A 19,365-nucleotide genomic window follows, 5' to 3' on the forward strand; every position below is an offset into this window, starting at 1 on the left:
TAGATATAGCTAAATCCAAGGGTCACGTGATACGGGTCCCGAAAACAAAAGCGGGATATAAATATGCACTGCGATGTGGAAAATTATCAAACCGGGTGAAAAGACACCCGAGAATAGAATAGATAACTAATTATTACGGAGCTTAACAAAAATAGGAGTTTACGAAATGCGCTGAAAAGCGTGGCGATTAAGCGTGATGTGATAGGTCCGCTAAGGTCACGTGTTGCGCCGTGAAAAAGTAAACAAAGGCTCATCAACGTCAAAGCGTGGAGGAACATCAATGAACAACCTACATTTCTGTAACAAAGCTATGTACACAATCTCATGCATAATTAGGCTGTGGCAAACGTAAATGGCAACATGAATAAAATTGAAACACAATGCTGTGCTGGGTAACATCATGGAAAATAATATGCTAAATAATAATATAAAAAATATAAAAAATATAAAAAATAGCATGCTGATTGGATGAATCTATACATGCAATGTGAAACATTTAATCAGTATGATTAGCAAACTGAGAGAGTTCAATTTGAGAATGTTCATAGGGTCATCCGTGGAGGAGTGGGGGGTCGCTCATATAACCATATGGAGTGGCAGAAATTTACAGAAAGCATGAAAATTCAATTCGATCATTGATCCCTGCTGGTTGGAGGGAATTCAGTTTCTTGATCCAGTGAAATTCAGCTTGTAGTCGTTGTTTCGTGGGATCCGTGTCTTGGCGTTGCGGGAGTATCTCCAGTATGGTGAATTTGAGTTGGGTGATCTGATGATTATTTTCAAGCCAGTGTGTTGATAGTGCTGATTTCATATTTTTAGTACGAATATTGCTTTTGTGTTCTGATATTCTCGTCTTAATCTTTCTTTCTGTCTGGCCGACATATATTTTGCCACATGGGCATTTGATTGCATAGATTACGTTTTTTGAGTCACAGGTTCCTGTATACAATAGATCAATTTTGTGACCTTTAGTAGGATGCATAAAAATGTTGCCAGGTATTATATTGTTGCAGTGTATGCAATTCAAACATTTAAGCATGCCTTTTGGTGCAGTTTTGATAACTTTCTTAGTATTTAGTGTCTCTTTAAGGTTTTTCGATCTTTTAAAGGCGAAGGTCAATTGATCGCTGTAAAGATTGGTTAAATCAGGTTCTGTTCTGATGAGGTTCCAATGGTGATTGATAATTCTTTTGATTTGTGTTGATGATGTCGAGTATTTTAAGACACACACTGTCTTATTCTCTTTTGATTGAGGCTTAGATGTCAATAATTGATCTCTTGAGAAATTGGTGACTTTTTTGATTGATTCATCCAACACATCTTTGGGATATCCGCGTTTTTGGTATTGTTGTAGCTGATCGGTAAGAGTTATTTCCAGTTGATGAGGGTCCGAGGTGACCCTTTTGAGACGAATAAATTGAGAAGTGGGTAAATGCTTTTTTAAAGTTTCCGGATGAAAGCTTTGGTACAGCAGACTAGAATTCCGGTCAGTGGGTTTTTTGTACACTTGAGTGTGTAATTTTTGGTTGATGATTGTAATCTGTACGTCTAAAAAGGCTATGGTTTCCTTCTGGATAGTATGTGTGAATTTGATTCTGGGATTTAGCTGATTTATTTCCATGATGTTAGCAATCAGTTGTTCTTTGTCGCCTTTCCAAATTAAAAATAAATCATCTAGGACGGCCCGGGACCAGGGTTCGATTCCCGGCGCGGCAGGTTTCTGGACCAGGGTCAGCGGGCTCGATAATTCTCTCGCCTCGGTGCCCACTCTGATCAGCGATCACACTAGGCAACTCTGGGCATTAGCTTGCCTCATCTTCACTAACGGCCCCACCAGACCGCCGGGGATGCCTGGTCTCACCCTGGAGATACCCATCAAGGGACTATCTCTCAGGGAAGCCAGGAAGGGTTTCGCAGCGGTCGAAGCGCCTTGGGACCCTACGGGTAAGTAGTGCGCTATATAAATATATATATAAATGCTTATACATACATGTATCTTTTGAACGTCACAAGGTGATCGGTCCAGTTGGTGTTGTTCAGGATGTTCTCATGTTCAAATTTAGACATAAACAGATTAGCATATGAGGGGGCCCCCCCAAAACCCATTGAGGTTCCATTGCACTGGTTGTAGAACTTGTTGTCCCATTCAAAATAGCTGTGATACAGCGCAAAATGCATAAGTTCCACTAAAAAGATTTTGTTGGCTTCACATTCATCATCTCTTAAAAGACTCCATTCAAAGGCTTCGAGGCCTTCATTGTGTGGTATGGAAGTATACAGTGATACTACATCAATTGTACTGAGCCAATATTCTGCATCTGGTTCCAGCTCTATGGTTTTGAGTAAGTTCAGAAAAGATGTAGTATCCTTGATGTAGGTTTGTCCTCTCTGTACCATCGGCTGTAGAAAACGATCTAGATATTTGCCTACACTGTCAGATATTGACCCGCACGCAGACACGATGGGTCTGAACGGTGGTCTTTTCAAGTCTTTATGAATTTTAGGCAACATATAGAGTTTTGGTCTCCTTGGATATTTGGTTACCAAAAATTTATGTGTTCTGTCGTCGATCCATTTTTGTTCGAGGGCATGATCCAAAATTACTGTGAGAGTTTTCAAATATTCCTCAGTGGGGTCACCCTCCAAAGGAATATAAGTGTTTTTGTCTTTAACATGTTGATTGACACTCGCATTGTAGAAAGTAGTGTCCATAACGATCAGGGCTCCCCCTTTGTCTGCTTTCTGGAAAGTTATTTCAGTATCATTAGACAACTGCATGATGGTGCTACGTTCATTCTTAGACAGATTGTTTTTGGTGATTTTGTTGAAGTTGATTTTTTGAATGTCCGTTAGTATCATTCTTTCCACAGTTTCTATGGTTTTGTGAGAATATGGAGCACAGAATGTGCTTTTTGGCTTAAAAACTGCAGTGTCGGTGATGGATGAAGGTGTCGCGTCTTTGAAAAAGTATTTCAGTTTGAGGTTTCTGAAGAATTTGAATAGCGCTATCTCCGTTTCAGCAAGACTGGTCTTATAAGTTGGTACAAAGGTGATTCCTTTATTTAATACCGCCATCTGGGCTGGTGTCAAAGGTTTAGATGAGATGTTGATAACTAAGTCGGTTTTGTTGACTTCTGGCTCCTTGTTCGTTTGGCTATTTCTTCGGGAGTTTCTTCTCCCCCTCCTGATGCGATTGTAGGTGGTGCGTTGGCTGCGGGACTGATGTCTAAAAAAGGCTGCTTCTTGGTAGATGAACTTGGTTGTTGAGTTTTCTCAATAGGTTGTCTTGTCTGTGCAATGTCCGATTCAGATACTAAACTTTCTTGTGACGAAGTAGTGGATGGTTTAGTTTTGGGTTGTTGCCATTTCTTTTGATTATAAATTTCTGCCCAGGTGTACACTTCGTCATATTTATAATCAATTGTATCTCTCTTGTATTTTCTAACTTTCCGATCGTTTACTTCCTTTGCGTATTTGTCTAATCTTTTCTTCACATCCTCCAATGTTGTTTGTAAGTCTGGAAATTTTTCAAGCTCCTTTTTCATGTTGTTTAGATCGACGTCAATTTCTTTGAGAACTTTGGAAAGTTCCTGTATGATTAACAGAATTAGATCCAGTGAACATTTGTTCAAAATTTGATACCACTTTTCAACAAAATTTTTACTGTTCTTGCACAACATAGGTTTTAGAGCAATTCTAGTCTGCTGTACCAAAGCTTTCATCCGGAAACTTTAAAAAAGCATTTACCCACTTCTCAATTTATTCGTCTCAAAAGGATCACCTCGGACCCTCATCAACTGGAAATAACTCTTACCGATCAGCTACAACAATACCAAAAACGCGGATATCCCAAAGATGTGTTGGATGAATCAATCAAAAAAGTCACCAATTTCTCAAGAGATCAATTATTGACATCTAAGCCTCAATCAAAAGAGAATAAGACAGTGTGTGTCTTAAAATACTCGACATCATCAACACAAATCAAAAGAATTATCAATCACCATTGGAACCTCATCAGAACAGAACCTGATTTAACCAATCTTTACAGCGATCAATTGACCTTCGCCTTTAAAAGATCGAAAAACCTTAAAGAGACACTAAATACTAAGAAAGTTATCAAAACTGCACCAAAAGGCAAGCTTAAATGTTTGAATTGCATACACTGCAACAATATAATACCTGGCAACATTTTTATGCATCCTACTAAAGGTCACAAAATTGATCTATTGTATACAGGAACCTGTGACTCAAAAAACGTAATCTATGCAATCAAATGCCCATGTGGCAAAATATATGTCGGCCAGACAGAAAGAAAGATTAAGACGAGAATATCAGAACACAAAAGCAATATTCGTACTAAAAATATGAAATCAGCACTATCAACACACTGGCTTGAAAATAATCATCAGATCACCCAACTCAAATTCACCATACTGGAGATACTCCCGCAACGCCAAGACACGGATCCCACGAAACAACGACTACAAGCTGAATTTCACTGGATCAAGAAACTGAATTCCCTCCAACCAGCAGGGATCAATGATCGAATTGAATTTTCATGCTTTCTGTAAATTTCTGCCACTCCATATGGTTATATGAGCGACCCCCCACTCCTCCACGGATGACCCTATGAACATTCTCAAATTGAACTCTCTCAGTTTGCTAATCATACTGATTAAATGTTTCACATTGCATGTATAGATTCATCCAATCAGCATGCTATTTTTTATATTTTTTATATTTTTTATATTATTATTTAGCATATTATTTTCCATGATGTTACCCAGCACAGCATTGTGTTTCAATTTTATTCATGTTGCCATTTACGTTTGCCACAGCCTAATTATGCATGAGATTGTGTACATAGCTTTGTTACAGAAATGTAGGTTGTTCATTGATGTTCCTCCACGCTTTGACGTTGATGAGCCTTTGTTTACTTTTTCACGGCGCAACACGTGACCTTAGCGGACCTATCACATCACGCTTAATCGCCACGCTTTTCAGCGCATTTCGTAAACTCCTATTTTTGTTAAGCTCCGTAATAATTAGTTATCTATTCTATTCTCGGGTGTCTTTTCACCCGGTTTGATAATTTTCCACATCGCAGTGCATATTTATATCCCGCTTTTGTTTTCGGGACCCGTATCACGTGACCCTTGGATTTAGCTATATCTAGGCTTCCCATTGGCTCTCCATCCATCAGGATCGGTTCCGCGTTCGGAACTGCGCGACGACTACTCGTTACCATTGCGGTAAGCTCTCCGGTTTTGGTCAAAGTTGGTCCCTCTCCTTAGGTTCTCATCCTTTTCCTTATTATTTTAAGCGCCCGGATTTTCGACCTGAGTACACACTACTGGCAGCTTGCCAGTTACTTGTTTGTAGTTTCACTGCTATTTTGTACGATACCAGCTAGTCAGATTCATCTTCGTTTGTGACATGCTTAACAAACTGTTTTGACAAACGCTTTATTATGTATAACCTCAGTATTCATGCTTTATTATGTATAACCGCAGTACCCATGTTATGTATATGATTGGTCATCTTGACCCCATGGCTCTTTTTTCTGAAAGTTAAGGTCTTGTATGTTTTCATTTTTTAGGCCCCTGACGAAGGGTTACTCCCACTAACCCGAAATGCATTGGGCAAGTAACGAGTAATGTGAAGATGGAATGATGTTTGATTTCGTGAAAAAATGAATTCTTGAAATTAATGCTACATTGGAATGAAATAAATTCTGAATCAAGCTTTAAAAGAAGTTTCAGTTTGGATTTATGAGAATAACATTTGAAGAAACCCACCAGTTTCATGTGAAATTGCGCGCCTTACAGTGATTTCCTTATCACAGTTTGCTTATATGATTTAAGGCACTACCAGGCATAGTGCGACAAGGCAACGCGCTCGAACCAATTGAACCTCAATCAAAGAGTGAGTGCACGGAGATACTATTATCAAATATCTAATTAGCCCACATTGGTCAAAGCTTCAGGCAGTTTCCAGACTGGCACAATAGCCACGTGAGACTCGAGTGTGAACGCTGTTCTTTTGAAATGTTAAAGCCATTGGCTGTATAACAATGCCATTTCAATCACAACATTACCTGCTTTAACATTTTCTCCAGTGATATGTCGCTGTTCCTGAATGTACACAATAATAATGCTAGATTGCCTAAATCTCTCCTACTCTGTCATAAAGACAGGATTAGAGTAATACTAGGGGCTTGATTACAAGTGGCCCATAAACTTCTGAACACCTGTTTGCAGGGATCACAATTAAAGGAGGGTGAACCTATAAATTGACAGGGAGAGCCGAGCCGAGCCAAGGGTCCGGCTTGGATCGTAGAGCCCGTGCATTAGACGAGCACTGAAAATGTTTGCTTTGCAAGTCACTTCATTTAATATATGGCAAGGTCTTTTTAAAAAAGCGTATTCATGTGAAGAAGCTTTGACATTAATACTTCACATTACACAAGGTCACATCTATATTTTAAATGCACAGGGTTATTAAGTGATTTGCCTAGAATCAAAAGTAGCATAGTTTGACAGGATTTAATCAACTACGTCCCTAGTCTAATTTAGGGCTGTTACACATCCCTAATACACTATAATCACCATTGCCACAATAGATTACTCATTTACAATCAATTACTCCATTAGTAAAAAAAAAAGCATAATGAATTTTAATATTTTTACCAGGTGATTTTCTCTGCAGGAGGAAAACAAAAACTGATCGTACATTTATTTTCTTTTTTTTAATTTAGATTAGTTCCACAGTACTTCCTAAATATCATCAACGGTGTTTATAACAGACAAATCTGCATACAGCAAGAAACTGTAACTATTTGAAAGAGTAATATATAATCAATTTAAAAATGCCCGACTTAGCTTATGTCTAAACTGCCGAGACACAAGATTATAATTTCCTAATAACAAAAAAGTTATTTATATTATTCTTATTAATTAATGAGGATATTCAGGATATTTGTGTTACTGTAATACACTAAGACAGGTCTAGAGGTTTAGTTCTGGATTCATTAAATCAGATGTTACCTAAAACCTTGACTGCATAACAGATTTTTAGTAAATAATAAGCACCAATCAGTTTGATTGTTTCACTCGGCTGTACTGGGCAAGGATTCTTAGGTGTCAGATATGGATTGAAAAGATTGAAAAATGGATCCCAGGCAGGGCTCGCGTCACGGTACCACGCGGGTGGACGGCGTCCCTCCACATATTTTACCAGGAGCTCGATTGCTGGAGCAAATCGATCCACACATTCACTCTTTGGCCTCTCTGGGGAGAGATCGGAGCTAATTCAGAATGCTGCTCACGCGCTGGCTTCTCCGATGCAATCGCATCTAAGGGGTGAGCGAGGGGAGGCAATGAGTCTGATGGTGCAAGCCACCTTTCGTGATGTACCTTCCTGTAGTGACGTCAACGTCCCCCCACTACTTTTTTTAAGACTTGTGCCCTGATCCCAGGTATGCTGGCAAGGCCAGACTCTCAGAGGGAGAGGGCTGTCAAGATTTGCTTGTTTCCGCCAGCAGCAGCTCATGCAGGTAAGAGCGGTGGGGCAGTGGGGCAAAGTGAGGGAGGATTTCGACAAGACGACCATGAAGAAAAATGTATTGTTTATTTAATTTTCCCTTGTCCTCGTCTGTAGAAATTCCCCCCGCCAGGCCCCACCGCCCTCCCGCTCTTACCTGCATGAGCCACGGCTGGCTTCCCCAGTAACCGAATACCTCAGTGCCCAACAAATGCTTTTCCTAATTGGATTCCTTTTGGTTCTCACATATTTTTGCTAGATAAAAGTAATCACAGCCAACATTTTAATGATTTTCATAAAATATGTCCGATTTAGCATCCATGGAAGGGAAACACATGTGAAAGAATATATACAGCAGACACAGTAGAATTGTATATAAACGCAGACTAAATGATGAGTTAGGAGTGCATACAATAATATAAAAATTTTGCAATTTTTGACACATTTTCACAGAATGATGTACATCAACGGGCACAAAAGCTGAATGCTGCAAAATAACGTCAGGTTTACAAGGACAAACACTCATCCTACAGGTTTGTGTTTTAAAGGCACGGAATCTGTGACATTATACAAGCCTAATGGTGAAAGCTTTTGGGTTAAAATTCCATATATGTGAATTATTACCATTATTTGATTGTTGTCATTATTGTTGTGGGATTGGCAGTAACCCAAATCTTCTGTAATGTAGTTAAGCATTTGAATGTGTTTCATTTTTTTTTTAAATGTAGTGATTTCGCATTTAATTATTTGTTGAACGATCAATTCGTGCTTTATGGCCCCTACAGAATATTATTTACAACGGAGTGTATAGAAAATATGGAAATTACATGGGAAATATACATTTCAAACTTGAAGTTTCTGTCAATAGTGCATCAAAGGCTAAAATAATATTAGCTTATCATATAGGCCTTGCAATTTCTATCAAGAATATCCCCTCTTTCAGCTATTATTAAATAATTATATGAAAAGCATGACAGAACTTCAAAGACTTTTGTGTTATTTGATCAGGATGTGTATTTGCTAAAAATCAGAAAAACTAAGGAAAATGAAGCAATAAAAGATTTTTCATCATGTAAGCTTAGAACGCTGGGATGTTACTTACATCTCTCTCCCATTACCAGACATCTTAAACCCTCCAAAAGGGCTTTGGGCATTCAATGCATTGTAACAATTAATCCTGGAAAGAAGAAAACAGCAATCAGTCACAAGGAATTCAGAGAGGTAGCAAAACAAAATCTCTTCTTCGAACCTAACCAAGAAGAAAGTTTTTACATATTTTCAAATACGCGATGCAGCATATTTAAAATCCTAATTATTTCAAACATCAATTATTGTGAGAATTTGGAAAAGTCTTTGCTTTACAGAATGGTGAACTTGACAAATTTCAATATGTAACGGTGATTGGGTCTTCACCAAAGCCCATTTTCTGCATTGTCACTCCAGATGTAGGGCCTGATTACGAGTTCCAAACATACTTAACCCCTTCAGTGCTCATGACGAGCCCAGGCTCGTCATGCAGCACGGCGCTCGTGTGCTCATGACGAGCCTGGGCTCGTCATGAGCCGTGGAACGCTCACACGCGGGGCTAATTTCCCCGCTGTGCTGAGCGTTCCATTGCGCGGGCGGGTTCATGACGAGCCCAGGCTCGTCATGAGCACACGGGCACCGTGCTGCATGACGAGCCTGGGCTCGTCATGAGCACAGCGGCGCCGTGCACGGCCCCCCTCCCCCCGCACCGTGGGGAAATTAGCCCCGCAGTGAAGGGGTTAATACAGCGGTCGGACTTCTGGTGCGGAAGTAGCCGCACCAGAAGTCCGACCACTGTATCATGAATTGGGCAGTTGGACCATCATAGGACCTCTTCTACCTCCAAGGATCCGCCGTCCCTGGTGGTCTTGCAGTTGTCTAAGGCCAGCAAAAGGCTGGCTGTGCCACTGCAACATCGCCAAGCATATTATGAGTTTTATCATTGCTACAGTTTTCATGGTGGTGAGCCCGCCATGAAAACTGTGGCAGTTAGGGAAACTTGCCTCTGGGCCAGGGGATGCATGCAGGCGGGCACATGGTGTGCCCCCCTGTCCGTATGCACTCCGTGTTCCAGCACACCTTGAACATCACAGTCCATCACGGTCCCACAGCACTGCCTTTCTAAGGCTCACATAGGAGCCTTTGAAAAGCAACTTTCCTGTAAGGACATGGTAGCTAGAGCCGAAATTGCCAAGTGATGTGAAATGTAAGTGTCATATGTGTGCTACAGTGTGTATTTACACCAGCCTCATATATAGCAAACCTATATCGCTGCCTAGACCACCAGAATGATTTAGCTGGCTGCAGTTTAAAAGCACTGCAGGGACTTTGTCAAGAAGGCAGTTGTCTTAAGGAATCTGCCCTCAGAGTGTGGCTGGGTGTTCTTGCAGCCTGGACCAAACGGACTCCACATCTTGTTGACAGGGGACCAGGTCTCGAAGTCATGGATGGACCAGACCCACTGCAGAAGGACCAAGCTGGTCTGCATAAATCAATAAGTCAATTATATAGCCCAGCAAGTCACCCGCAAGGGTATCAAGGTACTGGGGTTGCTAGTTGCTGAGCAGTGATCAGTTCATTTGAACAACCAGGTCTTACGTTCTCTCCTGAATTGCTGGAATACTGAGGCAGTCCTGGGGTGCAGCGGGAGGTTGTTCCAGGTTTTGGCCGCCAGATGTGAGAAGGAGCGTCCTCCGCTGTTAGCTGGATGGATCTAGGGGGCATCTGCGAGGAAAATCTTAGGTGTCTGGTCAGGTGGTGGAAGGTAGGGCAATTATTGATGTATGTTAGTCTTGTTTTGCAGGGCTTTGTATGTGTGGGTTATTATCTTTAACTAGCATCTCTTCCAGATCAGGAGCCAGTTGGGGTATGCTGTGAATCTGTCTGGGGAGGTCGAGGATGAGTCTTGCTGCTGAGTTATGCATTGTTTGCAATCTGTTCAGGAGGCCGTACAGTGATTCCTACATAGAGTGTGTTCCTGTAGTCTAGCCTGCTGGTGATGAGGGCCTGCATGATGGTACTTCTGGTGTCGATCTTGTGGAGCATGCGTAGAGAAGCAGGCGAATGAGACAGCGTTTACCTGTTGCTGCATGGGCAGCTTGTTGTCCAAGATGATGCCAATGTTGCGGGCATGGTCTGTCTGGTTGTGGAGTTGGTCGAATTCCACAGGCCACCATGCATTGTTCCATGGCCAGATGTTGTTCCTAAAGATGAGAACTTCTCTCTTGTCTGTTTCCAGCTTGAGGCAGTTGTCCTTCATCCAGTGAGCAACTTTCATCGAACATCTGTGTAAGTTGGTTCTGGTGGCGGAGGGGTCTTTTGACAGCCAGCGGATGAGCTAGGTGTCATCGCATAGGAAATTATGTTGAGTCAGTGTGATCTGATGTAGATGGCCAGTGGGGTCCTATATGCATTGAAGAGAGTGGCACTGAGGGATGAGCCTTGGTGAATGCCATAAATTATCTTTCTTGGGTGAATGGTGGGAGGCGAATTCTCTGGGTTCTTCCGGTGAGGTATGAGGCAATCCATTTGAGGGTGTCTCCCTGGATTCCGATGTAGGGGAGTCTGTTGATCAGGATATGATGGGAGACAGTGTTCAAGGTAGCTGATAGGTCAGGGAGGATGAAGGCTGCCATTTCGTCAAGGTCCAAGAGGGCCCTGATGTTGTTCGTGGTTGCGATCCAGGCTGTCTCACTGCTGTGGTTGACTCAGAATCCGGATTGAGAGGGGTCAAGGAGGTTGTTGTGTTCCAGGTGATCGGTGAGTTGCTGGTTGATTGCCTTCTTGAGACCTTTCGCTGGAAAGGGGTGAAGGGAGATGGGTCATTAGGTCTTCCATTCAGCTAAGTCAGCAGATAGTTTCTTCAGGAGGGGGTTCACTTCTGCATGTTTCCAGTCCTCAGGGAAGGAAACCAAGGGGAGGGAGGTGTTTAGGACTTCTTTAAGGTTGTTACCAAGTCTATCTCCCAAGGATGAAGAGGTGTTGGACAGGGGTCCGTGCGTGCTTTCGAATGCGCAGAGCTCAGGATATCGATTAAGGCTTGAGTTGTGAGAGAGCCCCAGTGGGTGAGCAGGTATTCGGGTTCTGTGTTTGTAGGTGTGAGCAGGCTGATGCTGTTGACGGTGTGGGGTTTGCATAAGGCTAGTTGCTGTCTGAGACTGCATAGCAAGATAATAAAATGATGGACTGGACTGTGATTCAGAGTAAGTAATTGCCAGTGGCTAAGAACAATTCAATGAATCCATCCAATACTTGTTTATTTTAAATATAGCATGTTACTACGCATGCTATTACATCGCGTTCTATTACAAAGCGGTTGTTACAATGACCGCGTTGTTAGAACGCGATACCTTTACATAGCATGTCATTAGATCGAGTTGCTGTAGGAGGCGCGCTGGATATAGGAATAGTATAATTTAGTATTTCAACTCCAGCGTGCGCAAAAGTAGGAAAGGTGTTGGAATAGTAAATTATACTATGCCTTAGGTTAGAGCGCCCCCTACAGCAAGTCGCTGCTGTCAACAACTGACCACTTACTAGGGTAAGGGCATCTGGGAGGGGGGCAGGGAAAGTTGGAAGAGCAAAGGACAGCCTTCACACTAACTCCTCTGATTTGGAGATGCCAAATGAGACTGAAAGTATCTGCTCTCATTCATTCCCAGCAACCTTCTAAATGGTAGACTGTCATGATCTTGTCCAGCAGGGGGCAAAAACGAGTTATTGGTGCTAATAGAAGAAAGGTATCTCATCCAATTTGGGTATTTGTTTAGGCAGAGGCAGAGCCAGAGCCCCATCTGATGGAAGAATGGGTAACAAAAGTTTGTATTTTTGTCTTTGGGATTTTTTTTAAAAGATGTGCTGGGTTTGGAAAAGAAAATAGACACATTCTACTGGGTGACAATCAGTCATTAACTGATAAAATACAAATCTACAAAGTAAGAATGCTTATTGGATCCCCTTTTATTTCATTTACATGTGGCAGATATTAATCAAGCATTAAGCAATTTCAGGACTTGCCCCTCCCCCCAACTTAATGGGCACAAAATGCTTATAATGTAATTTGCTGATGGTACAGCAGTTCTAGACCTTACTAGTATCAGGCTGCAACATACATTAAAAAATAACAGCGTATACTACTCAAAGTAAATTTTGAAAAGACCAAAACACTGCAGTTTAGTACCAGACACAACTAGACTTTAGACAGAAAATCTATTCAGAGTGCACAATTATTTCAATACTTTGGGGTGGAGGGCAAAGCAAAAGGCACATTAAAATGCGTTTTCAAGCTTTGGAACACGAAGTTGCATCATCGAAGCTTTCCTTTATAAACTATTCATAAAAAAATATGGGCTATCTATTTTACTACTCGTAACAAATTAAGGCGAAATTTCTTTCAGCATCAATCTATAGATTGGAAACATTTCTAGGCCGATTTCACATCTGGCTAAATGAGTCTTGAAGCAAGTTATATGGAGTGTTTTTTTGACTATCTAAATTGGAAAGACATGATCAAATTTATATGGAACTTACACTAATCAACCAGTCTATGATATCAAGTGAAATTATACTAAGGTTCTGGTAGAAATGAAAACGTGAGAATGAAAATTCTTTTAAAGGCGTCCATAGCAAGGAATTTCATTTGTCAGCTTACTTGAACAATACACCCTGGCACATCACTATTAGCTCAGTACTACAGGTGCTAAGCATGGATTCACCGTGGGAACAGAATCTTTCTTATTTAAATTTCACAACAATCTTGAGAAAATACATCAGAGTCAAATCACTGAAACATGGTTCTAAGACCTCTAATAACAAGGCTGACAGCCCTCTGGTCATGGAAAGCTACAAGACTAATAACATCCACCTTCATCATTAACATGCCGTCTAATGAGAATTAAAAGTCTGATGCCTAGGCCTTGCTTTGGATTATGTGATATAGGAGAAACAACACAACCGTGGAAGCATGAAAGAAAGGATACTTGTTCCCGATTATGTAAAGTTGGAAAATGAACAGCTAACTCATGTTATATGCTGCTGCCGTTCTTTTTAAACTTGCACCAGCGCTTCGCCTCTTAAAGATTCGGACTTGCAAAGCTGCAGCTACCATCTGCTTTAAAGACTCAGAGGGCATATTAAACCCTTCCGCGCTGCCGTCGGCCGTTGGCCGACGGGAGCACTATCTCCCCAGTGCTGCCGTCGGCCAACGACTTACACAGCCCCGCCCACCCTTAAGAACTCCTGCACCGCTGTGGAAAGACCGCTGCGGTTAAGGCGTTAATAAGCAGCTTTTTAAAGTATATGAACTCTGTGACAAAAACTCTGGACAGATTATATCAAATAAAGCTATATTTTTTATATGTTTTGCACACAGATTTTAATTGATTCAGGTCATATGAGATTTCAGCATAAATATGTCAGGATTGGATGAGGAATATAATATATCTAGTCGTTTAGACGCACAGAGGATAAGGCTGGTACCTCACCACCACCTTCTCAGAACAATCCTGGAACAGCGAAGACAACACCTGAAGAAAGAAACCCTACTGAAAGTCAAGGACTGAAGGACTCCGGACTCCTGCTCACCCTGAGGGAATGGACTGCTGTCCAAGGGTCTGGTGATTGACCTCTTGTTTGCCTGCTCAAGAGCCACAAAAAACAGAAAGTCCAGCTTGGTGCTGTTGGTGACACAATCATCATCTTCAGCAGGAGCTCGAAGATAACTTATCTAAATTTGACAGACTTTTGCCATCTTCAAGCTTAGATCTCTCCCATCGGTAGGTCATTGTCTCTAGAAACAGGCTAAGCCGGAAGGTAAAAATATTTCATTGGGCTGACACACTTTCTGTACCTGACCTTCACTCCATAGCAGTTGCTTGAAAGCAGGTTGAGATCCCAGTAACCAACGAACTGAGACTTTTCGTCCGCACCTAGATTCAAGCTAGCCTGGCTGATGAAGGGTGTTACCCAGAAACCGGTCCCAGGATGCTTGTTTCCAGTTCAGGGATTACCTGGCTTGCCAGTTTGGGCTGAACTGTTCCCGTGAGGCACAGGGTCAAGAATGATTTGCATATAGCTGGGTCTGAACTGAGGTGCTAAAGCGAGCTAAAGAATGATGATGGACTCAACCCAAATCTGTGACTGGGGGTGAGTGTCTGAAAAGTTTCAGCTTTTCGTCTCTCATCTCCTTGTGTTTGCTTTGTTCGCCCTAGGTTGGCAGAGAATGCCCAGACGTGGGTCCCTTGCTCACTTTGCCACTGGATTCAAGCTAGCCTGGCTGATGAAGGGTCTTACCCAGAAACCGGTCCCAGGATGCTTGTTTCCGTTTCAGGGAAGACCTGGCTTGACAGTTCGGGCTGGACTGTTCCCATGAGGCACAGGGTCAAGACTGATTTGCATAAAACTGGGTTTGAACTGAGATGGTGAAGTGAAGTGAAGTGAGCTAAAGAATGATGACCCAGATCTGTGACTGGGGGTAATTGTCTGAAAAGCTTCAGCTCTCCGTCCATCATCTCCTTGTGTTTGCCCTGTTCAATCAGGGCCACACTAATTGATATATGTTTCAATTATACCCGTTTTGAAAGATAAAGCCAAGCATAAATAATTTAAAGTTAAATTATTCTTAAACCCCTATTAAAAGTATTTCAAAGTGCAAGCTCAAGTATTTCTATCACGTTTTAATAAATACTGTTGTTTTTTCAGTGATGACAGAGATTATAGAGGGTTTCACGTAAGCAATGCCTGGTCAATGGTTAACAGATTAAATATTTTGCAAAGGTAATCATTCAAAATTGCTGTGATTAAGTAAATGCCAGTTAGACATGGATACTATATGCCTGTGAAATATTTTGCAAAGGTAATCACTCAAAATTAGTGTGATTAAGTAAATATCAGCAAGACATTGATACTAAATGCCTGTGACTACTGAACTAAAGGGGAGAAGGATGTGAATCATCCTTTTCCTGATGACAATTTCACCCCACTTAACCTCATGCGCGCTAGCGGAATTCCGCTCGCACGCTGAGATTTTTTAAATCGCACTTTACCTGACGAGCTGGGCTCGTCATCAGCGTGCGAGGAGGCTACGCCATGACGAGCCCAGCTCGTCATCAGCCTGGAAGGGGTTAAAAGAAGAGCTGTAACATTCATGCTTCATTGCTTATGGCTCTAACTTAATTGTTGACATAATCTATTTTTATTTGCCTTTTTGTAACAGAGACATCAGATACTGATAGATACAAGCCACAGTACCCAGAGACAAGTAGCCCTAAAGGATGTGAAATGTACTTCTGACAATGACAAACATCCCAACTTTGAGATGTGGGGAGGGGACCATGTAATCTATGTAACATCATGATACAAAGTCTCTGATCACTCTTACAATGCTGTTAAGAACTTTCAATTCCACCTTTCAACTGCAGTATTTGTATGGAAACATGTAGGGGTAAATGTTGATTAATGATTAGTTGCTGAAACTGCCGCACCAGCTTGCTTAGGCAGTTACCTTCTGAGTTAGCATTTGAACCCTAGCTTGGATTAGCTAGAGGTAGCATGTGAACCCACATTTCATCTCTAAATTCCTCTTTCATGTGGAAGTATCAGAAGATTTGCCGCTCTGTCCACCAGCACATGTCCTCCTTCAACCTATCACCCTTAAATACTGCATGCAATGCTAAGCACAATTCAAAATGATATCCAAAGGAGCCTTACCACACTGTGCCTGCTTGCATTGCAGAGGAGACCGTCAGGGCTTTGCTGATGTCATTTGTAAAAACAGCAGCTACCAGTCCAAACTCAGAGTTGTTTGCTCGCTCTATCACTTCATCCATGGTTTTAAAACGCAGTATCTGTTGGACAGGTCCAAAAATCTACACACAAAAAATGAATGCAATTTTTAACTTAACAAGGATCTTATTCTAGCACAAATGTATTAACAATAATTCGTTCTGTATATAAGCATCTATGATAAATGTTTATGTTGTCATTTTATTATTCAACTTCTACAATCCACCTAATCTACAATTACTTTCTCTATGTATCCACTTAAGAGTACTGATTCTCTATAATATTACTATGTACAGCATTTGTTTCTAAAATTCTTTATTGTGCTCTGCCAAATGAATCAAATGAATAAATAAACATTGGACTGCTTCCGTGCAATATACATTCAATGGTGTGTTGTTGTCAAAGTTTACCTACTGTTATTACATGAAAATGTTATATAAAATCCAGTCTACTTGTGAACTTGACAATGTTTCTTAGCTTTGAAATAAAAAAAAGAACGACAAACCTTCTAAGAGTTGAATGTTGAAGAAAAAATGTCTGCAGTCCAAATTTACTCTTTAAAATTCTATAATAGCTCACAATGTGCGTCATTTTCTAGCCTATTCCCAGAGGGTTCATTCTGGGTCATGTAGCAAAATATTCTTTAAATATCACTGTGATATAGAGAACAATTTGGTCACACAAATCCAGTTTAAGAATTAGCCACCAATGATGGACTTCTATCATCAAGATACATGATTTTACTAGCTTAAGTAGAATATGGATGAACGTGTAGATGTGTTAACAAACAGCAAGGCATGTGCAATAAGTGTTTCCAAACTAATTTTCCTGGAAAACTAATAGAAACAACAGGAAACTCCAACTGTATTCATATATTGATAAATCTAGTCCGTTTAGTTCCCATCGAGTAGGCTTTAGGCTGAGATTCAGCCCTAAAGCACCTAACCTTTCAAGTAGCTTATGTTACTATAAATGTGATGGTTTTAACCTCTAAATAAGTGTTCTCACGCTTTGTGCTCATGGTATGGAACAATGTTCCAAAAATAATCTGGCTACACCTGACCATAATCTATTTTCATTTCACTTCAACACCCATTGGGTGACTACAATCCCAACTACTTAACTGTTTGTGCAGTTCCTAATCCTAATATCGTATAACTGGGTTGTTCTCTTCTCCTGTTCCTGATATATTGATTTATAACTCATGCCACACTTGTGGGTAGACACTGGCAATAAGAAAGCTTCAAAATATAAAAGAAAATTATAAATTACTTCTGATCATTAACTTGACCGATTTGGAATTAGGCAATCTTTGACTTTGAAATTCCTCTTGTTGATGAAATATTTCACCAACCAAGCAATCTACCATCCTGGATTATAACTGCTGTTTATCTGAACACCACAAACAACATTTGTTTTGTGTCTATTGTTTTGAATATTTGTTTTGAGTTTAAACTTTAAACTCTCTTTGTTTTCAATTTTAAACTACTTCAAGGATTATTAGTTCACCTAGATGGCACTTAGCTTCTGATATGATAGTAAGTTTACGACTGTAGAGACTCCGCAGTCGGGTGGAATCCTCTGCACACAAAAATATAGGAAACACCTATGTTTTTATGTGCGGCGTTCTCAACCCCAATTGTTCAGTCTCTGTAGTTGTAAGTGTACTATTAAATTGGAGGCTGTGAATACCAAAAAAAAGTTACATGTACACAAGTTTACCGAGGGAATCAGGCCCACAATGTTATAAAAGGCTTGACAGTCTCATTTCCATTAGATGTGTAATAAGGTGTACCCCACTTCAATGTGTACGTCCAGAAAGAATAGACACTCATCTACTTCTCAGTTTATCTTAAATAAGGTTGTAAATTAAACGAAATAATGAAGACAAATATGATATTCTTCAGCCTCCTTTCACTCATCTTTTCTATGTTGCAGTGCAATTTCCCAGGCCTCCACCCTTCTATGTTGTTTTTTCGTTAAATTCGGTCAATTGCATCATCAATGGAGACCTACATTTAAGAATATCTTCTACAGTTTATGTAGTGCCCTCTTATGCTTTATTAATTAAATGAGAATTCTCATCTTGAAAAATACTGCACAATGACCAGTCCCTGGTTTATTGAACTCGCAACAATTTAACTCATGTTTTCGGTAGGAATTACAGAATTGCTTTCTTAACTTGTTCTCTATAGGTCTTAGCTAGTGATTTTCATATTGGTTAAGGTAACACAGCTATAAGACATTTGTAGTTGTGGCTTCACAGGACAGTTCCTTACCTCTTCCTTTGCAATCCTCATATCATCTGTTACATTGGAAAATACTGTTGGTTCGACAAACAATCCTTTTCTTCCCAGTCCCTTGCCACCACATTCTAGTTTTGCTCCTTCTGTGACACCACTTTGAATAAGTTCCAGAATCTTGTTGTACTGTTTTTTATCAGTCTGTGATCATGAAGAAAAAGATAAAATATATTTCTATATTAAAAAATTTGTAAGAAGCATATCGAATTCATAGAATATACAGACCATTTAAAATGTTTCTCTTCTCATAGCAACACCAGATTAGATATAAATGTTTCCACATTTGGTAATTACTCAAGTAACTGGTTCCTCATGTGTGTAAATAAAAAGTGGTGTATACTAAATTGAACTGTACTGGGCGTTATATAAACTACATGCTGAAGAGTAACGTGTACCTTTGATAACTGCATGAAGAGTTGTGGAAGGGCATGCAACTAGTAGTAGGTTTTGGGTTTTATTTTCAATCAGGTGCTGAATTGTAAAAGAGCACCAGAAAGGAATTGTTTTGGTTTTTTTTAAGTTGTGGCAGTATGTTCTAATCTAATGCGAGACTTAAATGGTAGATTGTAACAAAATACCAACTTTGTGAGTCACTGAATTACATGCATGATCTTTTCAAATGTATTCATATTACATTATTTACAGAAATTTCCAGACAAGCTGTGATAATCAGTTCCTTAGCGACTGCGGCGGGGCAAATGCGGTCCAACTA

The 19,365-nt window shown here is 40.5% G+C and overlaps 1 protein-coding gene across 1 annotated transcript in view; it reads right to left on the reverse strand.

Moving 5' to 3' along the window:
- The window catches only part of ALDH1A2 (aldehyde dehydrogenase 1 family member A2), a 235,675-nt gene that overhangs the window by 5,374 nt on the left and 210,936 nt on the right, over positions 1-19,365 (reverse strand). Inside the window, exons 10-12 of the mRNA XM_086959367.1 lie at positions 18,630-18,794; positions 16,276-16,433; positions 8,645-8,719 (exon numbers count right to left, since the gene is read on the reverse strand). Coding sequence (XP_086815493.1) covers positions 8,645-8,719; positions 16,276-16,433; positions 18,630-18,794 — 398 coding nt within the window. The remainder of the gene's footprint in view (positions 1-8,644; positions 8,720-16,275; positions 16,434-18,629; positions 18,795-19,365) is intronic.

The sequence above is a fragment of the Lissotriton vulgaris genome, chromosome 2_2 (genome assembly GCF_964263255.1).
Source record: "Lissotriton vulgaris chromosome 2_2, aLisVul1.2, whole genome shotgun sequence".
NCBI lineage: Eukaryota > Metazoa > Chordata > Amphibia > Caudata > Salamandridae > Lissotriton > Lissotriton vulgaris.